Source organism: Vicugna pacos, chromosome 8 (genome assembly GCF_048564905.1).
Source record: "Vicugna pacos chromosome 8, VicPac4, whole genome shotgun sequence".
Taxonomy (NCBI): domain Eukaryota; kingdom Metazoa; phylum Chordata; class Mammalia; order Artiodactyla; family Camelidae; genus Vicugna; species Vicugna pacos.
Genome location: NC_132994.1, coordinates 47,471,851 through 47,492,155, shown reverse-complemented (window position 1 = coordinate 47,492,155; position 20,305 = coordinate 47,471,851). Strand labels below are relative to the sequence as shown.

At 36.7% G+C, this 20,305-nt stretch overlaps 1 protein-coding gene across 7 annotated transcripts; it reads right to left on the bottom strand.

Moving 5' to 3' along the window:
• Nucleotides 1-926: 926 nt before the first annotated feature.
• On the bottom strand, nucleotides 927-18,581 carry RNF146 (ring finger protein 146). 7 transcript variants are annotated; one of them, XM_072965840.1, is made up of 5 exons: nucleotides 18,467-18,567; nucleotides 16,309-16,413; nucleotides 9,995-10,099; nucleotides 8,950-8,982; nucleotides 927-2,693 (listed from the first exon to the last, which is right to left on the bottom strand). In XM_072965840.1, the coding sequence occupies exon 5, from the start codon at nucleotides 2,690-2,692 to the stop codon at nucleotides 1,616-1,618; it is 1,077 nt and encodes a 358-aa protein (XP_072821941.1). In that variant the 5' UTR covers nucleotide 2,693; nucleotides 8,950-8,982; nucleotides 9,995-10,099; nucleotides 16,309-16,413; nucleotides 18,467-18,567; the 3' UTR covers nucleotides 927-1,615. The 7 variants fall into 7 exon arrangements, with proteins under 7 accessions (XP_072821941.1, XP_072821942.1, XP_072821937.1 ...); XM_072965841.1 differs by lacking the exon at nucleotides 16,309-16,413 and having other exon boundaries at nucleotides 18,467-18,581; XM_072965836.1 differs by lacking the exon at nucleotides 8,950-8,982.
• Between the last annotated feature and the right edge of the window lie 1,724 nt (nucleotides 18,582-20,305).

The window sequence follows — 20,305 nt, the reverse complement described above, 5'->3', positions numbered from 1 at the left end:
AAGATGCTCTTGACCTCACTCCCCTACAAATTTCAACCTTACTTTAAATTATCTACTAAACAATGATAGCCACCATATGGAAAGTCTACTAACTCTACAAAATTGGCCAGTCCCTTTGTGTATTCCAGAATTCCCAAACTAATATACTTTTGCATTTTATACCAAATTTCTACTTTTGTTTCTGGAAAACTAGCTAACCCTTTTCTTCTTTTGTAACTAGCTATCTTTTAAAAGTAAATTTAATAAAAATACACAACTGAAACTTTTATGATCACCTCAGTAATACAGGCTTTATAAAAGTAAGTCAAAGAATTAAGTCCTACTTCTAATGTATCACAAGAAGTAAAAGATAATTTTTAAAGTAGAAAGTTTTTGCTATTGTAACAATTCAGATTTGAAAATCATATTAAAAATAATTTGCATATGCTTCATCAACATGATCCTGTCCTGACTTGGGAAAATATAGTAAGACAGACTCATATTACTTTTCTTCAGAACCTAATTCTGTATTACCAAGTTAACCCAACACTTCCTACCTTGTCATAGATTCTACATCATTTTGTGTAAAGTCAATTTGTGCCTACTAATGCTGTTTAGAAATAAGCCTAACATTTAATTCAGATTAGTGTTAGGCCATTAATGAAGACTAGCAAGGAAAATCTAAAATATATATGGTCTCTACCATCAGTTATTTAAGAAATTTAAGTCTCACTGGCTTTAGGCTTATTTCTATACATATTTATTCCATGCACATTGCCTGCAGACTCTTGTTTAAATATTCTCTATGAAGAAATCAAAGTTTTCTAAGCAGGTAACTACTTAAGCTGAATATACCACCAATTCAAACAATCACCTATTTAGTGACCTTTGGCCACAGACGTCAAAATGTTTCCATCCCCTTCCAGACTCAAACAAGAGACAGACTATTTTTGATAAACTCTAGTATTTATTAAATTATAAAGTCTGTAATCAAAAAGAAAAATGTGGATCAAGAGAAATCTCAAACTACAAGGACTAGACAGCAAAGCCTATGGGAATGCCATGAAGTGTGTTACAGACAAGATTCTCAAACATAAGTTATAAGCTGTTTTTCTTTTTTTACATTTCCATTTCAGTAACTTTACTATTAAATAGTTGTTATTCATCTATTTAAAAATCCCAAATTCACATCTATTCTCACATTAATTAAGCTTCCTGTTCATACTGATACTGGACATCTCCTTGGTGCCAATTTTTAGTAATGGTTTTATGTCAATCCATGCAGAAAAATATGACACAATGAAAGAAGAGTTGGATGAGGACTGTTAATGCACAGATAATACACACAGGCTGGCCAAAAGAACTGAAGATGTTTTAAAAAACTATAAAATAAACAGATCTCAAGAAAACTGGGTTATTACTGAACAGCTCTCAACTATTAACACCCAAGTTCCTTATATTAAATAAATTTCTCAACAGAGACATGTTAGACATTTTAATTACAGGTCTATTCTTCCCAAACCCCTTCCCACCCCAACTCCCAAAATGCACTACTAGGGATGAGTATAATGTTACGTGGGCAGAAATTTACAGATAACCATTTTAACCTTGAGCATGGATCTGAAGACTGTTTTATTTAAACTTCAGTTACTGTGCACTGTCCATCAGGCCTTCTAGATCTGACACTGACACTCATTGTCCCACCCCCTGCCACTGATCGATCAGGAGCTGATCGATCAGATCGATCAGATACTGTCTGGTTTGCATTAGGAACCAAAAGTCTCTGCTGAGTCAAGGAGTGTTGTGCAACAAGCGCAGATACATCCTCACTATCACTACTCGCATCTGACTCGGTTTCCTCAATGGAAGTGTCTGGTGCTGGTACCCTGCCTGAAGATGGTGATTCATGATCTTCTTCTCCTTCCCCCCTATGACTCCTTTCAGCTATGCTGTCTCCACTGAGTTGTAAATGAGCAAAAGAGTCTTCCAGAGAAGTGCTTGCATCAGGGGATGGTGTTGCAGGGCTTGTTAACTGACCATCTACTGACGTCAGGGGCCTTACAGAAGACACTAGAGGCTGAACAGAAGCTCCACTCTGTGCTGATACACTGTCCGCTCCGTCAGCAGAGCTCTCTCTTGCTAGGTTTACGGTATTAGCATCACAGTCCAGCCTAAGTCCGGCCACTCCCTTCTTTGGTATATCTATTATATCCCGCTTAATCTTCCTGCGACGTCCATGTTCATTTCTCCTATATTGAACCATATTTTCAAGATCGGCAACATACAGAAACCCAGCAATTAACATTTCAGTGCTCTTTTTACCTTTGGAAAAAGCATCTTCCAGCTCTCTACTAGTGCGCTCATCATACTGCCACCACCCATTTCTTCCTTCATAATACCACGCATATTCACCATTTCCTCTACTTGCTGCCTTGAGTTCTTCTGGTGACAATAAGGTTGGCTTATCAAGGAAATCCTCGGGAATTTCTTGTCGACAGAGGGCACATCGCTTTCCAAGCCACGACGCTCCCTTCACACACAGATAGCAGAAAACATGCTTACAAGGCAGACTGACTGGGTGAACACACGTTTGCAGACAAATGGCACATTCAGGGACAGTTAGAGAAGGTGCAGTATTAGAACAGGACTCATTTGCTTTCCTGTTCGTAGGAAGCATGTTTATTGAGTGATCAATTTCACCACAGCCAGCCATCCTGAGAAAATGAGAGAAAATACACATAATATTAAAATCTGGCTTTAACTCTTTCCTTATTTTAATTCAACAATTCAAAAAACACCTACTAAGCACCTATTCTATGCAAGCCACATCCAAGACAATGGGGATACAAAACTGAAAGTAGAGAAAAAACTCTAACCTGTGTAGAAAAATATTTTTGATTTGTATTAATTTTTACTCGGGGGGGGCAGTGAGGCACACAAATGTTAATCCAAAAATAAAAAGATACAACCAAAGTGTTGATTTGAAATAAATATACCATTTCTATTCATTCACAGAACTTACTGAACTAAATGCAAAAATTTTTAAACGTACAGTCTATCTAGACTGACTTTTACAATCAGTTTGGAAAGTAGAGAAACAGAAACTGGCTAAAAGTAATTCAGATTACAACTGCAGAAAGTGACAGATTTTGTAGCCTTTTAGGATATTACTAAGAGCAATTCTGTAAATACTGCCATGTATGAATGTTCTTTTGATACATTACTTGACAAGTAGACCATACAAAATCAAGACTCAAGTTGAAATCCTAGAAGTTCCCTTTCCCTTCTGTATAATCCAAAAACACTCGTTAAACTACTCATTTCATTCCCCCTCTTTGAAACACTCTCTTCTAATAGCCTCTTTTGTTGCTACTGCTGCCTTTTCCTAAGCCACATGTATGCTCTTCTTGCTGTACTCTTCAAGATGACTTCATCTATACTTACGGCTTCAGTGGTTACCTACAGACTAGCCCAGGTCTCTCCTCTCAGCCCTAAACCTATACATCTAACTGCATATTTTAGATCTCTTCTTGAATGTCTTGCAGGCACAAAACTGAATTCACGATCTGTTTCCTCCTTATTTACTCCTTAAATGCCCCCCCTGGAGACACCACCATTCATCTTTTTCAAGCCAGAAATCCATTACTGAAACTTCTTCTCCTAAACCCTCCCCAACCAAATCATAAGTAAGTCTTAAAAATTTATCTTCTAAATATCCCTTGAATCCATCTACTCTCCATCTCTACCCTTCCCTAGTTACCAACTGAACACTGTTTATTAAATTACTGTACATACCTTTTAATTGGTCCAGTCTTAACCCTTGCTTAAAAAGTTGATTTTAGGTTAAAGACCAGGATCTATATGCCCTGCATAGTCTGGACCTCACCTCCCATGCCAGCCTCATCTCACACCAAACTTCCCATTGATCAGGCTTCCAGCCACACTGACTACTCCCTCCAGTAACAGGCTTTCTCTACACGGAACATTTCTTCACTTGCTGCTTCCCACGCACCCCATGGGCAAACTCCTACCCATCTCAAATCTCTTGAGAAAGCCTCCATTACTAGGTTAAATCATCATTTTCTTCTCCCCATCGTCTTACTACCATGCACTTCTCATTCCAAGCACTTATCAGAATCGTAGTTATACTTATTTGTGTGATTATTTTGTTAGTATCAGTCTTCCTCATAAACAGGCTTTATAAGGGCAGGAACAAGTTACTTTTGGCTCATCTCTATATTCCTATACAGGACCTGGCAAATAGAGAACACTCACATGTTTGCTAAGAAAATGAATATGATTTTTCAAAGAAGAATATGAATACATCACATTATAAAATAGACTTTTTGGGCTTTATTTTAAGTAATATCAAGTTAAACTAGCCTGATAAATACTTTTTTGAGCAATTACTTGTACATACCTTGGGAGTACCTAAGAATTCTGTCAGTGTACCTAACGATCAGCCCTGAAGCATATACTGAAGACTACTTGACGACAAACTGCAGATGGCCAAGGGAGAGCAAACTGAACTAAGACAGTTGTTAACAATGAAATCAGTCCTAGACAAGAGATCCAAAAACCTGAGTCTTAGTCTCACTTTTTACTTATGCAGTCTTAGGCACTCAGTTAAACCTTTAGTCTAAATTACCTTACCTGCAAATCAGAGTTAATAAAACTTAGGTGGGAATAGCCAACCTCTCCCCTCACCTCCTCAAAAAAGTTTTGTAATCACTAAAGCTCAAAAAATGTTACAATCATATAAGAAGAAGGGAGAAAATGACATGAATACTGGCTGAAGATGCCCTGAAGAGGAAGGAGAAAGGGAAAAAAGACAAGACTTGTCAAACTGGACGTATGGAGCTTAAACCCTGGCATAAATTTGGATCTTCTGCCTTATGATTCAGATAAACATTAAACTTACTACTACATATACAATGCTGAGTATTTATGGATGTAAGGATGAGTAAGATATGTACCTACTTGGTTAAATAAGGAAACATACACACAAGCAAGCAGATAAGCACAATGTGACCTGATTCCTGCAATAATTGAAATGTGTTAGGATACTTATTAAAAGTAACAATGACAAAAGAGATGAGAATCTGGATATAAGTTAGAAAATCTGCAGTGCAGAGGAGGCTGGGGAGTAGAGGAAATTCAAGGTAGAGATATGTGCAAAGTGCTGAATCATATAAGTAATGGAACAGCAGGAGATAAAGCTGAAAACGGTAACCAAATGCCAAATCATGAAAGCCTTATTGTGCCCTGCTAAAGAAAATTCTGATTTGGTTTTACCCCATAGTAATATGAAACCACAGATATTTTAAAGGAGGAGAAAATGATAGAGGAAGCAGACCAGTGATAAGTAAAGACTAAAAAATGTAGGTGAAGATCTCAGAGATTGGAAACCATTAATTAACTGCTGCTTAAAATGAGTAGCAGCCTCTCTGTACTAGCTGACTCTACCATTTTAAATGTAGAATATTTAGAATTTAATCACTCATTAGAATGAAGTAAAGTTGAATAAACTTCATCAAAAAAAGACACTAGATAGTTAAAGCTTGGTTATTTTACCTGAAGCACTTTCAACAATCAACTTGCCATAGCAAATTTCAAATTCTGATTCTGTTTAATCCACCATGTACACTCTTAGTCTATCACCAACTAAGATACGGGGAGAAAAATTTAGTAAATACTTCTTACATAATTCTGGATGAGGCATATACAGTGAATAGATACCACCAAGATATATAACAAGATAAAGACAAAGCAACCCAAACCACTAGTCTGCCTATAAGACACACTTCAAAGTTATTTTTATTACCATTTTAATCTACCCTACAAAATAGGTTCTTTTTCCATAGTTTCAGTGATCTTCAACCAGGCTGGAGACTTAAATGTGTGCAGAGGATCATGTCAGTATGTAAATCAGAAATGTTTTTTTTTTCTTCCCTTTTTGTAGAGCAAAGATTGGATAAAGACAACGCTAATCAAGGAGAAGTATTCCCTAATAAATGTCTTAGGAAACTCCAGAGATCGTTATGAAACGGAGAATTTATTCCCTGGTTGCTAAATCAAGAATAATTTAGTATGTAGAAATTTGAAGTGAAGTTAGTCCAACTCTGCTGAAGAACATAATGGGGGGAGGGTATAGCTCATGTGGTAGAGTACATGCTTAGCATACACAAGGTCCTAGGTTCAATTCCCAGTACCTCCTCTAAAAGTAATTAAATAAACCTAATTATACCCCCAAATTTTTTTTATAAAATACTGTATAAAAAGAAAGTAATAAATATATCACTCATTTTCAAAGACTTTTTCACTAACTGAATTCTTAATGTGATATTATAACTTTTAAGCATAAATCCCATTCTTCTACCCATAGATAAACTATGTAAAATACTTCTGGAAGACAAATAAATGCCTATTAATGCTAGTAAGCCTTCTCTTCAAGAAACAAAGTATAGAAGGATATGGGCAGATTTAACAGAAATTTCCAAGTATTCAGGTTTTGCTTAATCTTCTTAAAGACATCTAGTCAAAAGAAAGGTGAAATTACCAAAATGAAAAGGATCTTTTGCTTACACAGTAGTGAAGAACTTTTTTGCCAGCAACAAAAATTAAAATATTAAAAATCAGATTTTTAAGAGTCTGGAATATAATTACAAACATAGAAAAGGGAACAAAGAATAAGGTACCATATCATCTTTTGATAAGTGCAGACCTATCAAAAAAGAATGTCATCTTCCTTCTCAAAACTGTATTTTAAAAGAAAAAAATTCTTCAAAACTTTAGTTCTGTTGGAATATATAAAGTTTGAAGTTTAATATAAGTTAAAAATATAACTTTAAAATTTAAATTTTAACACAATTCCTAAGTCTTTAAGACAAAATTCTTAACTTTTCATATTGTACAGTGTCTTGTAACTGGTGGGTTACAAATTAAACCTGGGGCGAGAGCATACAAAACGGCCAACCACAGAACCCTGGATTACTCCAACATTTCTAAGTGAGGCAAAACAGCCTGCAAAGATGGGAGGAATGGTCAGAGAGGAATGGGAAGTAAAGTTAGACTACCCTCTCAAAAAGCCACAAGGAGAGATACTTGCAAAAAAGAAGAATCCAGTAAGGAGAAAACTTGTAATAGTTACTTTTCAACTCATGAAAATTTCCACATCTGTAGTGAAATACAAGGTGCAAAAGTTGTGAGCACCATACGCTGATTAGTTGTTTTGATTTCCCACAACCCATCAAGCCCACTATCAACTACTTTTTACTCAGCCAAAACATCTTTCTTTCCCTATTCCCCCAAAGACTATTACAGAACTTCTCCAACCTCTTAGTTAAGAGATATCCTAGACTCCTTTATCATTAAAAATTAACATATGATGACTCAAAATTTATCTGTACCCTTTCATCATTCCTCTTGGCTCAGGATGGGGTACTGCTAGTTTTTTCAAAGCTAACCCCTCAATTTCTGGTGCCAGTACCATCCCAATTCCTCCAAGATTTTGATCAACATTCTCTATCCCTACATTTCAAGATCAACTAACATGCGAAGCCTAATGACCTCTTTCAGTCTAATTATTCAATCCCATTGCACTGAATGATATTATTAACCACTGACTCTTTTTCTACACCTTTATGTTCTTCATTTCCATGAGTACTCTCTCCCAATTCTCCTTTCTGTTTCACTTTTTTCTATCTTCTCTAGCTTCCCTTAAATACCAGAATCCCTCATAAGGGCTATTTTCATACTATATTCTATGTCTAGAAAACCTACTGAATATTCCAAACAAATACACAAACACACACCCCTCCATGACTCCTAAATCTAATATCCAGGACCGTTCTGGATATGTAAGACCTGTATTTCCAATTCTGTATTCAAAAAGTCTACCTCAATATTCTCCAGTCACCTGACATCAAACATGACTAAAACCAAAATTATCTCCTCCCCTAAACCTGCAACCTCTTCCTCTGGTCTCTATCTTGGCTAAAATTTGGAGACTTCCTCAGTGCTCCCCTATTTCTTGGTCACTTTGCTTTTCTGCAACAGAAACTTCTTTAGAATGTGCACCCTTGGTTCCAAAAGCCTGGGACCTTAATTCTGGTCTCTTAGACACATTCTTACACAAAATACTGACCTCCCAAGTGGCCCTTCTGACTTGAGCAGTTTCTTCTTCTCATCTTCTCTCAGTTCAATCATGTCTAATTTAGTCTTCTCTCCACTCAAAAGCTTTCTATTGTCTACACAATCTCATCCAAATTCCTAAGCATTGGCTTTCAAGTACACTGACATAGTTAACTTAGTTAAACTCTTGGCTCCAACATTTATTCTATGTTGACCTAGAACAGTGTTTCCCAGACTTCTCTAAAGACAAGAATTAGCTGGTGTGCTTTCCCCTGGAAATCTGGACACATCTGAGTTAGAGTCTAAAAATCTGTTTTTAACAAGTGCCCTAGTAGATTATTCTCAAAGAAATTTGGTTAACACTGACCCAGGAGAAGTGACTTCATTTCTTTAATTTTGTTTCTTCATCAGTGAATAAGGCTACTATTATCTTGTGAATAAATTTTATAGTGATTAAATTCACTAATCCAAGTGAAATACCCAGTAAGCACATGGCAACATAGCAGGCACTAAACAAACACTCTTTCTCTTTACTAACTTGGAAGTCTCCTTATCCCACCTGCTTTCCCACGAAGGACTGCTCCCTGATTTCTCTAAGACGCTTTGATATTGAGGAAGCTGTGCCCCTCCCCATTCTCTTGGCTTGAAAAATAATTACTAATTTTCTCAGATGGTTAAAATTCTATTCATTCTTTAAGACTAAACCAAAAGTTCTCCTGTTCACTCTGAACCCTTCAGATAGAATAAATCTTCTCAGTTCCAAAAGCATTTTATTGTTACCTCCATATAGTATTTCTTCCACTATATAATTATTAATTACATATGTGTCTTACTTACTAGATCATAGTCTAGTTCCTTGATGGCCAACACCTTTGGGATTAAAAAATAAATATATGTGTATAGATAGATAAAATATAAATATAGACAGACTGGTAACATATGAATAGGATTAAGTTAAATACATATTTGCCCTGATTTGAAAGAAAAGTGCTTACCAGTTTCACTCTTCTATCAAATTCTCAACATTGACTAAGAATGATACAGTCATACTTTCAATGGGAGTATATAATCAAAGCATCATATTGCAACAGTAGATAACAAATAGTCATGTGTCAAAATGGGAGAATATGTGAAATAGCATCTACAAGGGTCATCTTTGGTCAAGTATTTTAAACACTGTATCACCAAGACTGTAAACGTAAAATAAATGTTCACTGCATTTTTCATGAATGATGTCAAACTGGGCAGTGTTCATATCAATTCGGAAGATGGAAATATGATGTCTATAATGCAAAAAAGTTTCATCAGTCACAGAAGGAAATTCAATATGGGCAAGTCAAGGAACTGTTAACATTTTAAAGCCTATTTCACAAAGACTAACTGACAGGAAAACAGTACTAGTAAACGTAGGGACTAGAGTGAATTCAGTATGAATTAAAATTCAATAATGTACTAAATTTTAAATCAAGTAATTAAAAAAATCAATTTAATTTAGTAAAACAACTTTTTAATAACTAGTGTTTTATAACCCATAAGTCTCTCTTATTTATAAAAGCTGATACTGTCTGCTTAGCTTAATTATTTAAGTAAGTTACTATGTAAAGACAAAGTAGAGCCTAGACCAGGAGACTCTTCCAGTTTTCCAGACTTCTATGAGCAAATTTCCTCTATCTTCAGTTTCACTTTTAATAGAGACTCTCCCCATTAAGAGATTTTTGGAAATCTACATTAACAATAATTTAATGTGAATAAAACTGCTAACTCAATTAGAGCTAAAAGTCAATACAATTAGAACTAAATATGACAGATACTTGATTTATTACATCTATATCAGTCCACTTAATTTACTAATGCTTTGGAAAAACCATGATGCCATACTTACATTTCTGTTACAGATCCTACAGATGTCTGTCACAAAAGTAAAACATCTTCACCAGCAATCAGCCAGTTTGCAGTATTTTCTTTTCCATTGCTGGATCATCTTGTGCTGCAAAAGAAAAAATTCAACATTAACTTCTCTACAGACTAACTAACAGAATTAGGAAACTATGTATGATTCTTTCATTTAACAAAACTCAGTAGCAAGTTTTATTTTAAATGGGAAAAAGTTTTCAAGACAAAATGCCTGCTTTCATCACTGCTATTCAACACTTTACTGAAAGTTCCAGCCAAAGCAATTCGTCTAGAAAAAGATATGAAAGGCATTCAAATTGGTAAAGTAAAAACAGATCTATTTGCAGAGATAGTAAAAATATCTCTATTCTTTATATAGAAAATACCAAAGAATCCCCAAGAAAGCTACTAAAGCTAATAAATTCAGCAAAGTTGGAGGTTACAAGTTCAATACACCAAAAAAAAAAGTCAGTTTTCTTTCTATATCTAGCAGTCAACAACCCAAACAGGAAACCAAGGAAGCAATACCATTTATAATAATAGCATCTACAAAAATAAAATACCTGAAAATCTATTTAACCAAGGAGGTGAAAAATTTGTACACTGAAAATTATAAAAAACTGCTGAAAAAAATTAAAGAAGAACTAAATAATGGAAAGACAACTGGTGTTCATGGACTGGAAGACTATGAAGATGACAGTACTCTCTAAACTAATCTACAGATTCAACATAATTCTTATCAAAATCTCAAACAGCCTTTTTTGCAGAAATAATGAAATCAATCCTTAAATTCATAAGGAATTGTGAGAGGCCCCAAATAATCCTGAAAAAGAAGAACAAAGTTGGTGAACTCAAAATTCTCAATTTCAAAACTTACTACAAAGTTACAGTAATCAAGACAATGTGGTACTGGCATAAGGATAGACAAATAGATCAACAGAAGTGAGTCTAGAAATAAACTCATACATCTATGGCCAATTAATTATATTTTACCACAATAAAATAATTTTTTTAAGTAAAACAAGTTCTAAATGGATAAAATAGCCCATACGGAACACAGCATTCACATAAGGAGGTAGTGTGTCGGAAGGCAATGTCATCACATTAACTAGGACCTACTGCTGTTTTATACGTTATGTCTAATTTTATAACCGTTAAGCCAACTTTCTCTCAAGATGCCCACTGTCCAGGAAATCCAGAGCCACCAACCAAAACATCATCTCAACCATTAATCCTCTCTTCTCATCTAGTATTTCCTCCTTCCACTTCACGAGGCCCACTGCACAAGGCACATACTACTATACAGAACTTAGAATAAAGCATACTTGAAAACTAAAGAGATGACAGGCTTCACAGTAACCACAAGATAACAGACTTGAATATTTTTTCAGTTCAATGTGCCTCTCATAGTGTGGGAGTCTATCTCCCTAAAAAAATTGGAATTTTAGTGTTTAAAGGTTTTTTAAGATGATATATGGCCTTTAAATATAAACCAGCCTATCCTACCAAATGTTTAATAGACCAAACAATAAAAATCTGTTTCAAAACTGGAGAATTTTCGAAAATAACTGACTAGAAAGGGTTTCTATATAGCTTGACTGCTTTACTCTGACTTTAGAACTTAGTCTTTGCATGGTAAGGACTCCACTGTCCTGACTTTCCGCCACAACTGTTTCACTTTACCGTCTAAGTGCCTACAACTTCAGTAACACGAAAGAAGACTCCATCATTCACTTCCCTCCTGCAGCCTATTCAAAACAGAGACTGTCCCTTTCCACACACGTGACAGTAGGAAATACTCTACTATTCTAACATCATTACTCTTAAGAACAAACAAACTGTCCCCCTTACTCTTTTAAGTCTCTACCATTGGCTATAATCCCCTATAGCTGTTCTCTTAACCCTTAAGATATTGACTTAATCTACTCACTACTGGTCATCCTATTCATCTTAACTCTCAACACATCACTATAAATCTATTTAAAAATCCTTGAGAATGAACCATCCAATACCTAACTCAGAGGTTCTCAAACTTGCTCCACAGAGGTTGCTTGTTAAAAATTCACATTCTCAGGCCGTAACATGAGATACTGTACGGCAGTAGACACAGGTTTTAGCCCAGGAATCTCACCTCAAGTGATGCTGATGCAGGTAGTCCATCAAATACAATCTGAGAAACACTGTCCTCATTTTTCAATTCCTAAAATCCTAAATTCAATGAACATCACCACTCCCCCAACAAAATATGATGGTCACATTTGGAACTAGATGCCACCTAAAACTGCTGCCCTCTAAAATCTTAATCTCAGTCTCAGATCACAAGCTCTGGTCCTTCCAGCTCACTTCCTCATTCATTCCCATACCCGCTCTTTTAATTTCATAGGGCGCTTCAGTCTCCTGATCGTCTCCTTTCCTTTATCCCATTACTGATCTCATTTCCTTTCCTGCCCAATCTGGAGCCCAACCATTTTAAGTTCTTAAAAGAATGCCTGGCTCTTTCATATCTCTGTCTCTCATCGACATACACTCTACACACCCTCACCTCGGCATGTATCTCACAATGCGACATCTCAGCTTCCATGCCTTAAACAATGAGTGCTTACAGAGAAAAGCAAAATTATTTTTCTTACTCCCCTCCCAACCCACAATACCAAATTCTGCCAACTTTTATCCCTAACACCTAAGAAATCTATCCTCCACTCTCCCGCCATTGCTAGTGCCCTAGTTTAGATTTATATCCTCTCTCCTGGATTACTGTTCACAGTCTGATTATCTTGCTTCAGTATCACCCCTTAAATTTATTCACTAAGTCTCTGAGTGATATACTTAAAAAGCAAAATGAACCTTCCATAAACAAAGCTCTCCAGCCTATACAATATAGGCAAAGCTCCTTAGGACAACACTCAAAAGCCTTAACGACCTGAAACCTAAGTAATTCTCTAGCTTTGCTTATCTCCCACAACCACTCTCACAGATTAATACTCTAGTTACATCAAATTACTCAGTTTTCCAAACTTCCCTTTGTAGTTCTGTATTTCCTCCTGCCTGGTACAGTCTCTCTCTTTTAAAGCATATGAATGCTACTACCTTTCTCTGATTACCTCCAAAACATTGTTCCCTTCGCTATATTTTGTAATTCTTCTAATACTGAATATATCATATGCACTGCAATTATCTATTTGCTTCTGACTCTTCTGGTAAACCATGAGACCTCTGAAGATAAGGACTCTTTGTATCTTCAGGTGGCTAGTAAACTGCCATTCTGTTGTTGCTGACTTGAACTGATATTTCTTGGATGAATGAAAAACTAACCTAAAATAACTGTAGAGAGAAATAAAATACTGAAATACTAAATTTATTTACTCACATAACAAAACATTTGACTTCTAATTATGAAGAGGCACCCAGCCACAAAAGATATAAAGATATCTAAGTTATAATCCTTTCTTTTATATAACTTAAAATCTAACAGAGGGAGTTACTACATTCACAAACATAAGACTCATGCCATCTTTGTATCTTTTGACAAGCACATCATTTAGCCAGCTATTAGTCACTGGCAATGAGTTTCCACAATGCAGATAAAAATCCAAGAATAAAACCAATTTCAGTAAACCTTGCAAGCTATGGTAACTTTTCCAATTCCTATATCCCATGGAAAATGTCAAAGCTGACTCTAAATGGATAATAATGGTTGGGGAAAGGAAAATGAACTAAAATCTATGTAGTAATCCAGATCCTATCTATGATAACTGTGGTACCAAACCACTGTTATATGGGAGTTACATAGGAGCTGTATCACCATTACCTGGGAGTTCCTTAGAAACAAAATATCTGAAGTCCCACTCCCTACCAACAGAATCAGATCTCCACGTATTTCTCCAGGTATGCATATTAAAGTTCAGACAGCACTAGTAGACCCATTATATCCCTGACTCCTCAAACGAACCCTACAACATACATCTATACCCATTTTATAAGTGAAGAAATTCAAGAATTTAACAAAGCTAACAATATTGGGAGATGAAATTCAAACTCAAGTATATCTTTAAAATAGTATTTTCCTCAATATGCTGTATCTCAAAAAAAAAGTCTAGAATAGCATTATCTAAGAGAAATATGATGCAAGCCACATATGTAATGTCAAATTTTCTATTAGCCAAATTAATGACAATAAAAAGAAATAGGTAAATTTAAAGAATATATTTTACTTAACCCAGTATATTCAAAACATTACTACTTCCACACATATTTAATGTAACTAATGTGATATTTTACACTCGTGTGTACACTTCTTGAAATTTGGTGTATTTTATTTATAGTACAACTCAATTCAGACTAGCCACATAAGCTTGCTCAATAGCTCCACGTGGCTAGTGGCGACTATATTGGGCAATGCAGGTTTAGAATGTCTAGCATACCAACAGTTTTTTTTTTTCAACACAAACCCAGCAATTTACTATAAGAATCATCAAATAAAGACAATGAACTCCATGTTACTTTACTCACACCTTTGCTGGCACAGGTGAACAAGAAAATTGCATATTCTACTGTGATCAAAACTGACTGGTTTAGGTAGTCCTAATTCTACCAAACAGATCCATCAACCATAGCCTCTGAGAATTGTAACAACAATTGGGCAGAAGAGTCATGTGAAGTAGCCCTCAGAAAACGTCTATACTTGAAACCAAAGATTTTTTTTTTTTAATGGAGGGACGGGGAGGCTTTTACTTTCAACCAAAGATAAAAGACACACTAGTGTAATTCAAACTACAGGCCAGAATTAATTTGGCAAACATAAATAATTAAAACATACATAATTCTTGCTGTAATGAATGATTTGCAAATTATACAAATTTGTAAATTATACACCGAATTCAATACAATTTATGAATTATTACAGTAAAATTTACAGTATTTTGACATGGAAATAGCAATTAGTTAATGGGTTAAATAAGCTTCCTTCTTAGGGTACGAATTTATACAGAAATGAACTATTAAGAAAGTAACATAAAAGGAGAAAAGATTTGAAACTAAATTAGATATTTCTGTCCCTTAACAATTCTAAACAAACAAAAAAAAGTGGCAGAATAAATTTAAAAATATATAAAAGAATTTAGAGATTATCAGTGAATTTAAATCATTTACCCATTCAACCAGCAAGTATAACTGAAAATGAATATTGTACTATTTATAACTTGTGACCACTCAACAAATTCACACCCCTATTATTTGCTTTTACTGTTATTTTCTCTGAAAATATCTAGGATTAACTATAATTCCACTTTTCAAGTCAGTCACAGGGTCAAAAAAAGTTCTTTTTCTCAGATAATAGATTCAAATAAATGATTACCATTTTATAAGAACTAATTAAATAAAAAGATAAAGCATGTAACAGTTAAAGTATCAAATTATAAAGATTCAAAGATTTCTTGTATTTTTCCAATTACCGGTATCAAATGTTTAATAAAATAGTTCTTACCCTTTATTCAAGATACACAAAACAGGAAATGTTCTATATGAAAGATACCAGTGACAGAAAGGAAAAATACTACAAACTTTACAACTTTGGTATACAAAGTCAAAAAAGGGGAGAAAAAAAAAAAAGGACCAGTAAAAGAAGGAAAAGAGAGATCGGGTGTAATTTAGCAGCTAGATCTTAATATTTCTTAAGAAAGAGTCCTAAACTGAGAGATTAACTGAATGCCCTAATGTTTCCATTTTTAGCTTTCCCTCTCATCTCCTGTTAAAACTCAGCTTACAAAAAGCACAGGTCATACTGGGAAATAAAAATCTTTAGTCAGAACTCATTTCAACTAAATGGGGTCCAATACTTGACACTACTCTATTTTAAAGGCTTATTTCCACCACTGCCTAATACTTTCCATAAAACACTTTACTGTATGGTAATCTCTGGGCTTCATAATCTTCATACTCAAGCATTAAACCTTTATATTTTCCTCCTTAAAATGAGGGCTTTGCATTTTATTTTAACAAAACATTAAATGTGAATGTGAACAAATACTGTCTTTTAATTGTATCAAACAGAAGAACTGCATATCCTGCAACCATTTTGTAAATAAGGCTCTACTGCTAATTATCTGTGTGACCTTGGTCAAGTCATAACTCCCATGTCTTAGTTATTTCACCCTTACACTTTCATAATTCCAAATAGTTTTTAACAGGCATTTAACAACAGGTTTTGCTTTAATTAACCCAAAAGGTAATAAGCCATGAACACTAAGCAGTCCATAAATAAGTAAAGGTGGTTGTAGGAGAATGTAAATAAGATGTATTCCATACCCACAAAGATTGTTCCTAATCCAGCTAGTTGCACAAATTCAGGTTCCTTAGGCACAGGCACCAGGTAAGAGAATGGAAAAGTTTCAGCAGCTTCTATTACTAACACTGCGGGGAAAAAAGGATTCAAACACCCAATTAACAGTGTGCCAGGCGTTTCATACTAGTAAACTGCTAATATATAAAATAATATTCTCTCACCATATCAATATTGTGAAAAGAAGATTTAATATACTATATTTTTCTTCTACTAAATCAGCAAATCATTTTTAGATTCTTAAAAAAAATCTGCCCCATCCTTCTGACATTTAAAGTTGATGGAAAATGAAACAAAATACTTTACCAGTTGACACATGTCTTCTAAAAGAAAAAACATCATTTTTTTCTTCCTCTTGTCTAATGACCAGCTATTTGGAAAAATAGTTTTCCTGATGACTATAATTCTACCAGGTTTTTAAGAATCAATAAATAACAAAATCCTACAAATGTTAACCATTATTTTCATTTTGCCCACAACTTCCACTAGCCCATTTGAAACTTAAGTTCCAAATCAAATATCAGGCTTAACAAAATGCTCCAATTTGAGATGCACAAGAGAAAGCAAACACATCCAAAATCTATTTCTAAAGTGGATTTCACTCTTCCAGTTTTCTCTTTAAAATTAGATTTACTTGACCTATTTTCATGTGTCTTTAGAGCACCCAGACACTCAACGCAAACAGTATTTGCTGGTCACAAAAACAGCAAAGTCAGTATCATAAATCCTGTTATTTGTGCCGGTCATTTTCTTCCTATATCCTATATAACAGTCTTCTAAAACTCTAAATATAGATTCAGTTACTAAAAAAACTGTAAGTCTTCCAGTTTCTGTGGCTATACATTGCTTTCGATGCTAAGGTCATACTTTCACATCTTATTTTTAAAATACACACTTTGGGGGGGAGGAGTGCGCCCCAGAACCTGAAATGTCAATCATACAAAGATAAAGAGTTTCTTTTTTTTTTTTTATCATTTCTTAGCTTTCTTCTCTCTTTAGCCCCACAGTTTAAAAATTACAAAAATACTACTTAACAAACAAAATGTACATACTTCAGAACTTGAGAAATAAGTGCTCACTAAAATGGCACTTAGGGAAAAGAAATAAAAATATACTAAAAGAGATGTCAAGGAAAAAGAGATCCAGTTGACAAATGTGTATGTAAACTTGAAACAATTTTTCAGTCTTCTTCTAGACGACCACGGTAAATAAAACAGCGACAATGGAAGACCTGTACTCTTTCAGACGGGATGGAGGGCTAGGGAGAGAACTCCGCACCCAGAAGAACAAAGCAACAGCCTCGGCTTCTAAGATGCACTGAGGTTTTGGAGGCTCAATGGGTATGGAGAGACCTCTTAATTGTTCTGATGCTTTAATAACAGTGCTGGGCTTAACGAGGACAAGGCGAGGGGCTCCTCGTCGTTATCAGGCAAGACCCAGACACTAAGCAGGAGTAGGAAGAGGGAAAGAGGGAAGAGAAAGAAACCAAAGACACTCCGGAAAAAGAAAATGCAGCAGCTGTACGCCCTGACCCAAGGTCCGCCTAGAGGCCTCCACACGGGAAATGCGGGGCGGGATACCTCTCAAGCCATCGCCGCCCCTAAATCTTGGGGCCATAGAGTCCCCGGGTAGAGACCTGGCACCACTGCTGAGAGGAGAAAAGAGGGACCTGATTGCCACCAAAAGCAGCGATGAGGACCCCGGCGGAAGAGGCTGCGCAGTAATGGCCGCTGCTCCGCCTCTCGCACCCCGACCGTGACCAGCTCCAGGCCGTCGCCCAGGGCAGGGGCTGCGGCGGCCGCGGGCAACGCAGAGCCCGTCACAGTCTCCTTGCCCGTGACAGCAGCCAAGCTGGGGGTGGCGGGAAGGGCTGAGCCATCCCATTCCGCCCGGGCGCAAAGCCGCGGCCGCGCCGGCCCAAGGGCGTCCACCTACGTACCGGCCCCTGACCCCGCCGCCGCCGCCGCTGCCGCCGCCCCTCTCAGGCCCGGAGCCCAGGGCCGACCCGGAGCGCGTCGCGGCTGGAGGTGACACCGCGGGCCATCACTCGTCTCCCCGACTTGGAGCCCCAGAGTGGCTGCCTTTCACCCTGCCCCCCCGCCAGGGCTTCGCCCCGACTCCCACCTCTCCGGCCACAGTCTCGGCCGCCTCGCAGTCTTTTCTCTTCGGCCTCGGAGCCCGCAGCGGCCGAGGACGCGCGCGGCCGTCACGTGACCGCCGGTCGCGTCGCGGGGGGCGGGGCCGCGCGGGGCGGAAGCAGCGCCGCGCACTCAGGAGCTTGGTCCGGCGCTGGCCCGCCCTCCTTCCTCAGGCCCCGCCCCTGAAGCCGGCCGCTGGATACCCTCCTTCTCCTACCTTTGCGGACGTGCAGTTTCGCTGTTTGGGTCCTTCTAACTGCTTTACATTTTGCCTTACTTATAATTATGTGCCGAAGAATTCTGAAAGAATGCAGGTCCATCAGAGAGAGTTTTGGGGCCGAAGAAGTAAGACGCATGTAAGACCAGTAGGTGGTGCTGCTCAGAAACCCAGCTTCGAGACCCAGGGGAAGCCCTTGGGTGCCTAGCTGGATTTTGGAGAGAAGAGCCCTTGGCAAAACTGCTTGTTCTTTTTCAAAAAGAAGAGAATAGAAAAGAAAGTCCACTAGGCAGTTCCAGTTTATTCACTTTCTGAATGATTGAGCAATTTAATCGGGAAAAAATGCTGCTTACTTCCCTTTTGGGCCCATTTTTCTTAGACTTTAACCAGGGCGTAGGAAGCTAGAGGAAGAGATTAATCAGCATAACAATCTGAAACTAAAGATATGGCTTGATTTGGTTAAATGCGTGTGGTTTTAAACATCAAAATTCTGGCAATATCCTCCATTTCATTTTAGTGCTTGCGTTGTACTTTTTGGAACTGATTATATTTTCATATTTTGTAGTAAAACAAAGAAGTGGAAGAGCATGCTTTTTGTCTTTAAAAGAGTATATATTTTAACATTCCTTGCCGGTATTTTCTTTTTTTTAAACATTTTTTATTCAGTTATAGTCATTTTACAATGTTGTGTCAAATTCCAGTGTAGAGCACAATTTTTCAGTTATACATGAACATACATATATTCATTGTCACACTTTTTTTCCTCTGTGAGTTACCACAGGATTTTGTATATATTTCCCTTTGCTATACCGTATAATCTTGTTTATCTATTCTACATATGCCTGTCAATATCTACAAATTTTGAACTCCCAGTCTGTCCCTTCCCACCCCCCCCAACCCCCCTCGCCTTGGCCACCACAAGTTTGTATCCTATGTCTGAGTCTGTTTCTGTCTTGCCAGTATTATCTTACTTGCGATGCTCTGGCATTTTGAACTGGCATAAACTGTTTATTCAAGGTTGGAAATTTTTAAGTGTTTTTATATGTATAGAAATATGTGCATTTTCTTTTATTCCTCTGTAGCCAATTTATTTTAATGTCCTTATTCATAGATATGGATATGTAACCAATCCTGAACAGTGCCATCTAGCTCAACGATGCTTACTCCTATAAGCAAAAACAATATAATTGTTTCTAACTTTTGTAAAAGTAGTGATACTGAGATGTATGGTCTACAGATTTAAATTTAATCCCCTATCTTTATGCTCTCATAGCCTTCCAGTTTTACCCCTCAATCCTATATAGTCTAAGAACAGATAATAGCAAAAATGTGTATATACTTCATTCCAACTTGAAGATATACTAACATTAACTACATTGTGCAAGACATTGTTCTAAGTGCTGTGCGTTTATTAGCTTATAATAAACTATGAGGTAGGTACTATTGTTATTCCCATTTTACAGAAACAGGCAGGAACTGTAAGAGTTCACCTAGTACAGTTCTTCATTTTATCAATTAAGAAATAGACGTAACAAGGTTAAATGACTTGCTAAGGGACTTTCTTGTTCCAGATAAAGCCGGGAATCGGAACACAGGTGTTTCCTGATC